General features: G+C 39.4%; 1 protein-coding gene across 3 annotated transcripts in view; it reads left to right on the forward strand.

Moving 5' to 3' along the window:
• SEC24B (SEC24 homolog B, COPII coat complex component) overlaps nt 1-14865 on the forward strand; it is an 80521-nt gene that overhangs the window by 7600 nt on the left and 58056 nt on the right. For 2 of the 3 annotated variants that reach the window (XM_023518189.1, XM_023518190.1), the window contains exon 2: nt 7247-7408. In XM_023518189.1, the coding sequence (XP_023373957.1) occupies nt 7247-7408 (162 nt within the window). Of the gene's footprint in view, nt 1-7233; nt 7409-14865 lie in introns of those variants that run through there. The other variant, XM_023518191.1, reaches the window with a different exon arrangement.

A 14865-nucleotide genomic window follows, 5' to 3' on the forward strand; every position in this document is an offset into this window, starting at 1 on the left:
GACTTCACAGATTTTTGTTGGTATAATTTATGAAGGAAAAGGAAGAATAAAAGATGACTTCAAATTTTCTAGCTTGAATAACTTGAATGGGTGGTAGTACTGTTAGTTAAGAATTTAATTTCTCCTTGTTCCTAAGAAATTTTTAGGAACAATTACATAAAATAGGGTTCACTTTATAGTACTAGATTCATAAAGTAGTATTCTTGTGAGAGGCTGTCTAAATACCTAATCTTCATATATGTTGCCTATGACAAATTGTGTTCTAACTAACAGCCTACTAAGAATCTACTGAGAACTAAGGAACTACCTTAATTATCAAAAAAATACAAAAGATTTTTTTTTGAGACAGAGTCTCTCTATGTCGCCCTGGGTACACCCTGGGTAAAGTGCCATGTCGTCACAGCTCATAGCAACCTGCAACTCTTGGGCTTAAATGATTCTCTTGCCTCAGCCTCCCAAGTAGCTGGGACTACAGGGGTCCACAACACCCGGCTGTTTTCTGTTGCAGTTGTTATTGTTGTTTAGCTGGCCTTGGCTGGGTTCAAACCCACCAGGCTCAGTGTATTTGGCTGACACCGTAACCACTGTGCTATACCCACCAAGCCCAAAAGATGTATTGTTGAATCATGTTTCCTGTCTCTAAACATCCCATAAATCAAACAGTAGTACAGCATTTCATTTTGCACAGTGCCAGTTTTATAGGTTGTTCTGTTGGTTAAATTCCCGTTGTAAAAAGGCAGTTGCCTCTTGGTTGACATGTTTCTCTGGTCTTTGGTGTTGGTAGACCTTGTTCCATTTGTTCAACAAATATTGGAAAGCCATCTATCTGCCAGGGGTTGTTTTAGTATTTATAAATAGTGAGTAAAAACATTTGATCCTTATCCTCATAAAATTTACAGTCCACTTAGAAAAGCAAACGTTATCCAAATAAATACAAATGAATGTAAAATTTATATTTCTATTTATATATCACGAAGCAAAGATACAAGGTACTTAGAGAGCATACTTCAGGTGCATTTGGCCTGTTAGTCATGAAACTTAAGGGAAGTCTTCCCTGAGGAAGTGATATTTTAGTTGCAATTTGGAGGATGAATTCTTATGTATAAAATACATTGCAGGTGAGGTAAATATTTAAACATAAAAGGAAAAAACATTATTAAAACTTTCCAGAGAAAATATAGGAGACTATTTTTAGAGCCTTGGAGTACGGAAGGATTTTTTTTTTTTTTTTTTTTTTTAGATAGAGCCTCAAGCTGTTGCCCTGGGTAGAATGTCTGTGGCATCACAGCTCACAGCAACCTCCAACTCCTGGGCTAAAGTGATTTTCCTGCCTAAGCTCCCCAAGTACCTGGGACTACAAGGCACCTGCCACAACGCCTGGGTATGTTTTGGTTGTAGCCGTCGTTGTTTGGCGGGCCTGGGCTGGTTTCGAACTGCCAGCTCAGGTGTATGTGGCTGGCACCTTAGCCATTTGAGCCACAGGCACCGAGCTAGCGACAGATTTTTTTTTTTTTTTGCACTTTTTTGGCCAGGGCTGGGTTTGAACCCACCACCCCGGCATATGGGGCCAGCGCCCTACTCCTTTGAGCCACAGGCACTGCCCAGGGAAGGATTTTTTTAAGGACAGTGCACATAATGCTACCATAAAGTAGAAGCATTATAAACATGACTAATTTTGAATTAAAAACTTAATTGAAAGACAACTTTAAGAAAACAAAAAGCTAAGCTGTGAACTGATGGGAAAAAAAATAGCATTTCCTCAGAATACACAAATAACATATACAGATTAATAAGGAAAAACAAACAACCAAGAGAGAAATACATGAACTGTAGGTATTGCACAGAAGATGAAACAAAAACAGATCCATCCTCGTTACTAAACAAAAAGCAGATTAAAGCTAGAATGGATATATCCTTATACCTAGAATCCAATTAGTAAAATTTTAAAGTCTGACAATGGCAAGGAATGGTAAGGATGTGGAGTAACAGGAAATTTTTTTTTCTGAGACAGATTCTCACTATGTTGCCCTCAGTAGAGTACTGTGGCATCACAGTTCACAACAACTTCAAACTCTTGGGCTTAAGTTATTCTCTTGCCTCAGTCTCCCAAGTAGCTGGGACTACAGGCACCCACCACAATGCCTGACTATTTTTTGGTTGTAGTTGTCATTGTTGTTTGGCAAGCCCGGGCTGGGTTCAAACCTGCCAGCCCTGGTGTATGTGGCTGGCGCCCCAGCTGCTGTGCTACAGGTGCTGGGCTGTAACAAGAAACTCTTAAGACACTGTTGGTAGGAGGGAATACTGGTTCAGTATTTTAGGAACATTTGACATTAATAGAACAGAAGTTAACAATACCTGAATGCAGCTGTCTGTCTTCTGTGTACTCTGGAGAAGCCCTCTTCAAGTGGTATACCTATGAGTTACTTGGGTTCTTGTTAAATGTGAGTTCTGATTCACTGGGTCTATTACAGCTTAACCTGAGATTCTGCAATCTTCTATCTGAGGTATGGCAAGTCCTCAGAATACAGCTTGAATAGAAAGGCCCGAGAATACCACTTCCTGTTTTAGATATGTGGCACTTATGGCAAATGATAACCATTGTTTGGGGTGCTAGGTTAAAGAGACAACTTTGCTCTCTAGCCCAAAGACCTCATTTCCCACAAGGCTGCCCTGAGAGCTCAGGGATTTGATATCTCTTGCTGGACACCTCTTCCTGTTTGAGCTGTGGTATACTCATTGACAAGCTGTGGCCTAGGAAAACTTGGACCAGGAATATGTTCACAAGTATTCACAGGTGCACTTCTTTTGAAAGCAAAATGTTGGAAACAACCTAAAAATCCATTTATATTAACTAGATAAATTATATCTTTCCAGTGGACTTTTAAACACCTCTGAAAATAATAAAATAGAGCTGAGCTCATTAATATGAATGAATTTCAGACATCTAATGTAGTAAATTATGGAATATCTGCAGTATTCTGTTATAAAGGTTAAAAAACAAATGAAAATAATGTGTGAGGATACTTATATGTATAATAAACTGTTTAAAAACAAACACGAGGCTCGGCGCCTATGGCTTAAGTGGCTAAGGCACCAGCCACATACATCTAAGGTGGCAGGTTCAAATCCAGCCCAGCCTGCCAAACAACAATGAGGGCTGCAACCAAAAAATAGCCAGGTATTGTGGCGGGCGCCTGTGGTCCCAGCTACTTGGGAGGCTGAGGCAGGAGACTCGCTTGAACACAGGAGTTAGAGGTTGCTGTGAGCTGTGGTGCAACGGCACTCTACCCAGGGGGACAGCTTGAGGCTCTGTCTCAAAAATAAATAAATAAATACATAAAAATAAAAACAAGCCTGAGAATAATAAACACAGTTCAGAAGGGGGAAAGGGAAAATCTTCTGTAAGGAAATGTAGTCTCAAAGTTGGATTCTGAGTTTATGGGTATTTCTTTTAATGTGCTTTAATATATATCCATGTATATATGTATATAAATACATACATGTAATTATACATACATAAGTTACTCTTTTCTTTTTAAAGACTGTTACAGATTTAGGGGGTAAAGTGCAGTTCTGTTACATGGATGTACTGCATAGTGGTGAATCTAGGCTTTTAGTTTATCCATTGCCTAAGTAAGTAATGTACATTGTACCTATTACATTCTTCATGCCTCAACCCCTTACACATTCGCAACTTGTCACTCTTCTGAGTCTTCAATGTGTGTTACTCTGCTCTACATCCATGGGCACATACTGTTTAGCTCTCAAAAGGGAGAAGGTACAGTATTTAACTTTGTGTTTTGGAGTTATTTCATTTAAGGTAATGGTCTCCAGTTCCATCCATGTTGCTGCAAAAGGCATTTCATTCTTTTTTATGGCTGAGTAGTAGTCCACCGTGTGTGTGTGTGTGTGTGTGTGTGTGTGTGTCGGTTATATACACACGTGTACATGTTTTCTTTATCCAGTCATCCATCAATGCACTGTTAGATTCTGTGACTTTGCTGTTAGGAATCGTGCTGTGATAAACATGCCCATACCTTCCTTCCTTCCTTCTCTCCCTTTTATAGTCCAGTCAAGTTACAATTATTTACTTTAACCTTTTTTCTTTCTGAGAATTTATACCCTTCTTTAGTCAGCTTTGTTGACAGTACCAGCATCATATATACCTAATTTTTGGTGTTATATCTTCCTCCCTCCCTCCCTCCCTTCCTTCCTTTCCCCCTTTCGCTCTCCCTTTTATGGTTTAGTAGAGTTTCAATTATTTACTTGTAACTTTTTTTCTTTCTGAGGATTCATATCCTTCTTCTTTAGTCAGCTGTCTTGACAGTACCAGCATCATATATACCTAATTTTTGGTGATTATGTATTTCTAAGTTTTTACTTAAATAGTGTTAACTGTTCTTGTTACTCTGTTATATTGGCAGTTTTCTTTTTTCTTTTCTTTTCTTTTCTTTTTTTTTTTTTTTTTTTTTGGTAGAGACAGAGTCTCACTTTATGGCCCTCAGTAGAGTGCCATGGCATCACACAGCTCACGGCAACCTCTAACTCCTGGGCTTAGGCAATTCTCAGCCTCAGCATCCTGAGTAGCTGGAACTACAGGCACCCACCATAATGCCCAGCTATTTTTTTGTTACAGTTTGACCGGGGCTGCATTTGAACCTACAACCCTCGGTATATGGGGCCGGCGCCTTACCCACTGAGCCATAGGCGCTGCCCAGTATATTGGCAGTTTTCATGATATCTGTTATCTATCACTGGTTTAAAACAACAATGATTTATTACTTGTTTTGGTTCTGTGGGTTGGTTGGGTAGTTTGTCTGCTGTTTTTTTCTGGATTCACTCACATGATTTCATTTAATTAGAGTGCACTGGACTAGCAGATTCTAGATGGCTTCACTCACATGTCTAGCAGTGGTGTGCTCTTTATTGGGGCAGCAAGGAGTTTCCTCACATGACTAGGGTAGCTTCCTTACACGATTGTCTCTGCAGCATTTCAAGAGTGGAAAGGCATAAACTACAGGGCTTCTTGACACTTGAGGTTTAGGACTTTATGCCTTTATTTCTGCCACATTCTATCGATTAAAGCCAGTTACAAGATAAGCTATGATTCAAGGGGTGGTAAGTAGACTCCCTCTTGATGAAAGGAACTTCAAAATGTTTTGACAGTGTTTTCAGTTTTCCACAATGATAGTTTGTCTTTCTCCTAAAAATGATGAAGTACCTTCTACTCCTTTCCCCATTCCTTGTAAGTACTTATGTCACATACACACTATTTTTATCTGTCATCATATACCATATTTGTTTGGCCCAATTGTGTAGATATATGTGCAAGGTCAGATAATTAAGTTCACAAACTCAATCCTAGAAAACATGCTATATCCCTTATTGCTAAATATCTCTATGATCACTTTTGAAGAACTCCTCTTGGAAAGCTATGCACCCACCTCAGCACCTAGTCCACACTTTAAAGCAATTTTAGAGTTCTTTTTGTGAAATGGCCAACAGAGAACTGTCATCAGTATGAGGTATGACAGTTAAATTTGCAAACTCATCCTGGAATAAGTGCTATGGGGAATATTGATGGCCATTCTAGAAAAAGAGTTCCAGAATTGCTTTGAAGGCTAACGTAACTGCATACCTTCCCAAGGGGAATACCTTGAAGGTGACCTTAGTGATATTCAACAATGAGGTATATAACACTTTTTCTAGGATGAGTTCACAACCTTAATTGTCCTAATTCTTGTGTATGCAAATACATATGTATTTATGCTTATTTATTATATTGTCACTGCTCATCGCTAGCTGTTTTTTCTTTTGTTTTTGAGACAGTCTTACTACATTGCCCTTGGTAGAATACCATAGTGTCATAGCTCACAGCAATCTCACACTCTTGGGTTAAGCGATTCTCTTGCCTCAGCCTCCCAAGTAGCTGGGACTACAGGTGCCTGCCACAATGCCCAGCTATTTTTTTACTGCAGTTGTCATTGTTGTTTAGCAGGCTGAGGCCAGGCTCGAATCCACCCACCCACATACCCAGTATATGTGGCTAGCCACCCTACCCACTGAGCTACAGGCGCTGCCCACATCACTAGCTTTTTGCCATAGATTTTTCATTTATCTCCTGGTTGAAAAACCAGGCGGTCAGCATTTTTGAACCAGGGACAGTTCTGCCCTCTAGGAGATGTTTGATAATTTGAACTATCATGTTACCCACTTGTACTTTGTTCCAAATGGCCAACCTAGTAGTATGGTCAGGCCATTTCTTAGTTACATGTGAAATAAGGCATGTGGTTAAAAAGAGCAAATGAGAAATGACGATTATAGGGCAGAATGAGATCTGAGCTATTTACTAGAAGGAATTCAACAACCACATTCTTACAGGATCAAATAACCTCCATTCATCTTTCTTGAGACACCACTGCAGAGTATAATAATTAATGTTAATAGAGATTATTAATGAAGGAAAGCTATTTGAGTTCATTTTGTTTAAGAAGGTAAGGAAGCTTGGGAATGTTTTAGGAAAATTGCTGTTAAAAATTATCAAAGCAGGGGCAGCACTTGTGGCTCAGTGGGTAGGGCACTGTCTCCATATACCCAGGGTGGTGGGTTCAACAAAAAATAGCTGGGAGTTTTGACAGACACCTGTAGTCCCAGCTCCTTGAGAGGATGAGGCAAGAGAATCGCCTAAGCCCAGGAGTTGGAGGTTGCTGTGAGCTGTGATGCTACGGCACTCTACTGAGAGACTCTGTCTCTAAAAAAAAAAAAAAAAAAATTAAAGCAGGCCAGTCACAGTTTTTCATGCCTATAGTTCCAATATTTAGGAGGCTGAAATGAGTGAATTGCTTGAGCTCACGAGTTTGAGACCAGCCTGAACTAGAGCAAGACCCCATCTCAAAAAAATAGCCTGGCATTGTGGTGGGCACTTTAGTCTCAGATACTTGGGAGGGTGAGGCAGGAGAATTGCTTAAGCCCAAGAGTTTGAGGTTGCTGTGAACTTAGATGCCATGGCACTCTACTGAGGGCAACAAAGTGAGACTCTGTCTCAAAAAAAAAAATTATTAAAGAATTTGATGAGTAATTTTTCAATTTCTTTTGAAAATCATTTCTTTGGCCCACATTCTTCTCTAGATATACTAGATAAACATGAAGCTATTGAAGTTTCTACAAAGACTTTAAATTATTTTGTTAGCTTGTTATAACATACTTCAAGTTTGTTGCTGTGGATGAAATAATTTCTTGTGTTTAGTTGCAGGCTCTTTACCCTGTCCTGTTATGCAAAATGTTCTGCCTCCCAAGTCCAGCCCCACAGTGTCTTCATCAGCATCAGCGAGAACGCCTCCCACAGCAAATCGTCCAGTTGAGCCTGTGGCCTCAGTTGCACAGCCATCAGAGCAATTACAACAGAAAGGTATTTGAGAAATTTATTATTTTTAATAATATTCACGCATATATTCAACAATATTATACTCATACATACACGTGTACTCAAATAGCTGATTTTTAAAAGTCAGACTGTATAATTGTAGTCTGTAGCAAATATGAAAAATGTGATTTATAATCCCAGTCCACAACTATTTTCTTTTCCTTGTATTAACTTCCAGTGTTTGATTATATGCTTTATATATAACAATCATAGTTTATGTATCATTTTGTATTTTGCTTTTACATTTGTCAAATTATTCACAGTTCTTCAGCTAAAGTACTTATAGCTATTTTCATGATTAATAGTCCATTGTGTTGGCTTGGCACCTATAGCTCAGCAGCTAGGGCACTAGCCACATACACTGGACCTGGCGGGTTCAGGCCTGCCAAACAACAACCAAAAAAAAGAAAAAATAGCTCGGTGGTGTTGTTGGCTGCTGTAGTCCCAGCTAAGCAGGCCAGTCACAGTGGCTCATGCCTATAGTTCCAATACTTGGGAGGCTGAAGTGAGTGGATTGCTTGAGCTCATGAGTTTGAGACCAGCCTGAACTAGAGCAAGACCCCATCTCAAAAAATAGCGTGGCGTTGTGGTAGGCATTTATAGTCTCAGATACTTGGGAGACTGAGGCACGAGAATCGCCTAAGCCCCAAAGTTAGAGGTTGCTGTGAGCTGTGATGCCATGGCAATCTACCAAGGGCAACATAGTCTCAAAAAAAAAAAATCCATTGTGTTGAGGTATATGGTTTACTAATCTATTCCTTTATCATGGGACATTTCTTAATTTTAAAATGTTACTATAATTAATTTCTTTGACTGGGCATGGTGGCTCATGCCTGTAATCCTAGCATTCTGGGAGGCCAAGGCAGATGGATTGCCTGAGCTCATGGGTTCGAGATCAACCTGAGCAAGAGCAAGACCCCCATCCCTGAAAATAGCCAAGTGTTGTGGCACCTGTAGTCCCAGCTACTTGGGAGGCTGAGGTATGAGAATCACTTGAGCCCAAAAGTTTGAGGTTGCTGTGAGCTATGATGTCGTGGTACTCTACCAAGGGCAACAAAATAAGACTCTGTCTCAAAAAAAAAAAGTTATTATAATTTCTTTTAAGAGAAAGTAACCATTTTCTTATTTAGTGACTCTATACATCTTATTTAATGATTTCTGTGCTTGTCGTTATGATAGTAGAAACTTATTGACACAATTTTAGGAATGGAAGAGGTAAAATGGAATCGTAACCTATACTCTTGTATCATTGACAACTCTATAATTTATGTTTTTGTTAAATATTCTCTTTGTGTCAAGTAATTGACAGGCTGTAAAAATGTGTTGTTTTGACTCTTTTTCTACATTGTCTTCTCAGTTGGAGGTATTTTCATACTTTCTGTCTGGCTAAAATTTCAGAGTATTTATGTTTTAGGTTAATATGTACTGCATTTTTTATTTGACCAGACAGAACTGAACTGTTTTTAGGAGTCTATAATTTGTCTTTCCATAGCAGTCATTATAATATTTTAGAGACCATACACTATGTATGATAGTTTCTAATTTGGGGTATGAAGAATTTACTTTCTTACATTCTAAAATATAGAAAAGGAAAGAAACATTACAAATTCTTGGGCTAGTCTCCACTGCTTATGTATGTTAAGTGTTTATGTGGTCATCAGAGGCGTTTTTATCAATTGGTTGGATTATACAATGTAGATTTTCTTACTTGGTTTTATAGGAATATATATGGTAGCACCAAAGAGTGTTCATTGATTTCTAACAAGCCAATTGGTATATTGGGAATAGAATCTAGTTCTTACAAGCATTTGCCTTAAAAGTGAAGGGCTCATCAGAAAGTTTTGGTTACAACAAATAGCAAAAAATTAAGGGTAGGTCAAAGCTCTAAATAAATTAATGGTGTCCTATTTTTTTTTTGAGACAGTCTCATTTTGTAGCCCTTGGTAGAGTTCTGTGGCATCATAGCTCACAGCAACCTCAAACTCCTGGGTTTAAGAGATTCTCAGGCTGGTCTGGGACTTGTGAGCTCAGGCAGTCCACCTGCCCTGCCTCCCAAAGTCCTACGATTCTAGGCGTGTCTAAGATTCTAGTCTAGGATTCTAACCACTGCTCCCAGCTATGGCATCTTTTTATGTCTTCTACATTTATGGCTATCTCCCAGTTCTTCTTTTTTTTTTTTTTTGAGACAGAGCCTCAAGCTGTCCCCCTGGGTAGAGTGCTGTGGCATCACAGCTCACAGCAATCTCCAACTCCTGGGCTCAAGTGAGTCTGCTGCCTCCGCCCCCCCAGGTAGCTGGGATCACAGGCACCCCCCACAATGCCCAGCTATTTTTTGGGTGCAGCCATTGTTTGGCGAGCCCAGGCTGGATTCAAACCCGCCACCTTAGGTGTATGTGGCCGTCGCCTTAGCTACTTGAGCCATAGGCGCTGAGCCTATCTCCCAGTTCTTAAATATCTTGCTTTTATTGACCTTTTACGTTGCACTTGCCGATATTTGTCTTCCTATTGTATTTTCTTTTTCTTTTTTTTAAGAGACAGAGTCTTATTGTTAGCCCTTGGTAGAGTGCCATGGTGTCATAGCTCACAGCAATCCCCAGCTTTTGGGCTTAGGCAGTTCTCTTGCCTCAGCCTCCCCAGTAGCTGGGACTACAGGCACCTACCAGAACACCCGGCTATTTTTTTGTTGCAGTTTGGCTGGGGCCAGGTTCGGACCCACCAGTCTTGGTATATGGGGCCAGCGCCCTACTCCCGGGTTCAAGATCAACACAGCCGCCCTGTGTTTTCTTTTGACTATCATACTTTAAATACCATCCTGCAATCTTACTATATTATTTTTAAAACATTTTCCTGCTAAAAGATCTTGTTTCTTCTTTTTAAATACCGATTTGAAAGAGAAGATACTGCCATTTATTAAACACATACAATGTACCAGTTATTTTATGTTTATTATCTTGTAAGTCTCTGTATTAATCCTATGACATAGACATTATGCCTTGACCCTGAGATTTTAGAGGTTAAGTAACTTACCTGAGACTACAAGTTACAATCAGTAATAGAGCAAAGGATTTGTAACTTGGATCTCTGTGCCTTATCTTCTTTCTTAAAACAAAGCTTATTTTTTTCCTTGTTGTTGATTATTGGGAAACTCTTGATTTACCAAAGATAAACTTCTTGCTTAAGTAACAAAAAAGATAACACTGGAGACATTTGTAGTTTTTGTTGTTCTTTTTTAAAGTAGGAGACTAGTCTCTTAGTGCCTCTTAGTTTTCATGATTAAAGTCTCTTGGAGTTCTACTGTGAACTATGCATAGTATACTGTGGACCTAATATGACTACTAAACTATTAATACTTAAAAGACATGAGCCTTTTTTCTTTCCAGCTGCAAAGACACTTTTACTTAGTTGCTCTCCTAACTAAGCCTTTTTTTTTACTCGTTTTTAGAGGCGAGACTTCAAATTTTTTGAGTATCCTCCAAAAATCTTTGGACCTTTTATAAATTGACATCTAATGTTTTTTTGAAAGCATCTCACTCTGTCACCTGGGATTATAGCTCACAGTAACCTCAATCTCTTGGACTCAAGCAATCCTCCTGCCTGAGTCTCCTGAGTAACTGGGGGCTAAGGTGCCAGTTGTAATGCCCGGCTAGTTTTTCTGTTTTTAGTAGAGATGGGATCTTGCTCTTGTTCAGGCTGGTCTTGAACTCCTGAGCTCAACCATTCCACCTGCCTTTACCTCTCAGAGCGCTAGAATTATAGGTGCGGGACTCTGGATCTGGCTTATATCTAAAAATTTTTTATCAAAAATTTAAATAGTTATAGTTATATCTAAAAATTTTTTATCAAAAATTTAAATATAGTTATATAATTTGTAATATACTTGCATATGATGACTTTTAAAACAAAGATGTTACTTATTTTTTTAAATATATTTCCTAAAATAATATCTACCATCATCTTTTTACAAAATACCCAAATGAACCCTTCTTTACTATTTGTTTCATTTTTCCTTTTGAAGTCATAACTCCTCCCCGGAGGAGTTTCTAGCTTAAGATTACACATTATAATACACATAATATACACATAATATAATGTGTATTCTTAAGCTAGAAACTCTTTCATCCTTCTGTGTTTTTCTGACGCAAGAATATTGAAGTCTTAAGATGTGTTTTTATTTATTTATTTATTTATTTATTGAGAGATTCTTACTGTCTCGCCCTTGATAGAGTGCCATGGTGTCACAGCTCACAGCAACCTCAAACTCTTGGGCTTAAGGGATTCTGTTGCCTCAGCCTCCCAAGTAGCTGCGACTTCAGGCACCCACCACTATACCCAGCTATTTTTTGTTGCAGTTGTCCTTGTTGTTTAGCAGGCTCCATCTGTGTTTGAATCCACTAGCTTCTGTGTATGCGGCCAGTGCTGTAACCACTGGACTACTGGCACTGAGCCCTGACTATTCTTTTGTTGTAGTTGTCATTGCTGTTTAGTAGGCCTGGGCTGAGTTCAAACCCGGCAGCCCTGATGTGTGTGGCCAGCACCCTAACCACTGAACTATGTGTGCCGAGCCAAGATGTGTTTTCTTTTTTATGACCATAAGTCTATAAATGTTGACCATTTTTTTTCCTTTGGACTAAGCTACCTTTATAATTTTTATTGTTAATGTAAAGTTGATCAATCCAGTGTAAACATTGTGAATTTTGGGATTATATATACTGGAAGTATGGTTTTTTTTTTTTTTTTTAAGACAGTGTCTCATTTTGTTACCCTTGGTAGAATGCTATGGTGTCACAGCTCACAGCAACCTCAAACTCTTCTGCTTAAGCGATTTTCTTGTCTCAGCCTCCCAAGTAGCTGAGACTACAAGTGTCCACCACAACACCTGGCTATTTTTAGAGATGTGATCTCGCTCTGGCTCAAGCTAGTCTTGAACTTGTGAGCTTAGGCAGTCCACTTGCCTTGGCCTCCTAGTGTGCTAGGATTACAGGCGTAAGCCATTGTGCCCAGCCCCGGGAAGTATATTTTTACGGGAAATATGTCTTTTATTGAAACAAATGGTTTTTTCTCCTCCTCACCATAGCTTTGCATATGATTCATTATTAGAATGTGGGTTTGTATCAATTTCGTTTCTATTTTTCATTTGCATACATATGATTGATGTGAAATTTTGTTCACATAATGTGGATTAGAATGGTACTGGAAGAGTTCTGTTAAAGCAGTATTGTTCTGTTTTGCCCTTTTTTTTTTTTTAATTGAGACAGAATCTAACTTTGTTACCCTCAGTAGAGTGAGTTCTGTGGCGTCATGGCTCATTGTACCCTCCATCTCTTGGGCTCAAGCGATTCTCTTGCTTCAGCCTCCCTAGTAGCTGGGACTACTATAGGCACCTGCTACAAGTCCTGGCTATTTGTTTTTGTTTGTTTAGTAGGCCAGGGCCGAGTTTGAACCTACCAGCCCTGAAGCATGTGGCCGGTGCCCTGACCACTGAGCTATGGGTACCCAGCCTGCTTTCTTTTTAATCTTTTTAAGCTTCTGAGTTACATGTCAGAAATTATTGTGGTTTTTAGATTTTTTTCCCCCAGGTTGTAGATAGTTGATAACATCGTTATTCCTTTCTTTTCTTTTCTTTCTTTCTTTCTTTCTTTTTTTACAAGGAAAAAACATTTAATGAACCTCTCATCCATGTGGCTTCAAGCCACCAGGACACAAGCCCTCCAACATCCTTTATCTTCTCTTTAGCTCTTCTGCTAAAGTATTTGGCCTTCACAGTAACCATTTGCTTTGAGAGTGTTCTCTTCCCCAGAACTTTGTAGCAGCCTGATTGTCCTACACCAGTGATGGGAGCAGGTCCAGCCCTATTTTGGGTGGCATTTACCCATGTCTGTCCACTGGCCAGTGTCCACAATTTATCAAAGTTGATAGTTCCTCCTTAAGTGGTGATGCCTCATGCCAACTTCCCTAAAGTAACCTGGGTGACATTTGTTGAAGTTGATCCTGTGGTGATGCATGCCACTAGCGTTACCCCAGCTTCCTGAGTGGTTCTGGGGCTTCCCGACAGGGCTGTGACGATGGCCCCGAAGCTTCCAGGTCTTCCTCAGTCTGGGTGGTATGTCAGTGGCTGAGACAAAAGAGCCATTGTTGTTATTTTCAGGTAGCCGTTTACAGTTTGCAAATCTTTTAATTTTTGTTATCTCACCTGTTCATCATGTAGAATGGTCATACCATATCTCACCTTTTATAAATAAGGGAATTGAAGTTTAGAGAGGTGGAGAATTCTTTTTTTTTTATGACCAATGACTTTCTAGGGATAGGTGCTAAGAATGGCTGAGTAATTGTTTTTTAAATTAAATATACACAAAAACATGTCTTTATAATTTAGTGATAATAGGTAACACTTAGCATGTAATATATGTCAGGGAGCATTCTAAGCATTTAAAATATATTAACTCATTTAATCTTCACAACAACTGTTTGAAGTAATACCCCATTTTTATAGATGATGTAAAGAACAGTGATTAAATACTTGCCCAACGACACACAAACAGTAAGTGATGGAACCTGGAATTGAATCTACAACCCCTATCTTTATGTAAAACGTCATGTTACTTCTCTGTTAAGTGTTTCCTATTTTTGCTTCATTTTATACAGGACTCTTTCTTTTTTTGCAGAGGGGGGGAGGGGCAGTCTTACTCTGTCACTCTGGGTAGAGTGCCCTTAGCATCATAGCTCACAGCAACCTCAAACTCTTGGGCTCAAGTGATTCTCTTGCCTCAGCTTCCTGAGTAGCTAGGACTACAGGTGGTTGCCGTAACACCCGGCTATTTTTAGAGACGAGGTCTCGCTATGGCTCAGACTGATCTTGAACCTATTAGCTCAGGCAATCCACTTGCCTCGGCCTCCCGTATGCTAGGATTATTGGTGTGAGCCAGCGGGCCTGCTCTTTACAGGAATCTTTTAAAAGTAGTGGGTTCTTCAACAGTAGTGGTTGGAGTCTGCATAAAGGCAAAATTATTTAATTAAGTAAATTTGTCATGTTTCCTACCACCCTATCTTTTAACTTTTCCGAACTGAGAATATGTCACCGAGAATGAATCCCTTTTCAAGCATATTTTATCCTTAAATGAAACATGTCTGTCAAGGTAAAAGCAAGTCTGTATATTTAGGGTACTTTGATTAATCATTTAAACAAGGAGGAAACTTTCCTTCAGTGCAGTGGTTGTCAACCTGTGGGTCAGGACTCACAGGAACTGTATTACAGAGCTGCAGCATTAGGAAGGTTGAGAACCACTGCTTTAGTGCCTGAGACATTTGTATACATTAGAGCAATGTGTCACAGGAAGATTTAGGATGAGTTAAAGTTGTGTGTTTTCTTTATAAAAAGAAACAAAGCAGGCTCGGCACCTGTGGCTCAAGTGGCTAAGGCGCCAGCCACATACACCTAAGGTGGC

Source organism: Otolemur garnettii, unplaced genomic scaffold (genome assembly GCF_000181295.1).
Source record: "Otolemur garnettii isolate 467f Iridium unplaced genomic scaffold, OtoGar3 scaffold00129, whole genome shotgun sequence".
Lineage (NCBI taxonomy): Eukaryota > Metazoa > Chordata > Mammalia > Primates > Galagidae > Otolemur > Otolemur garnettii.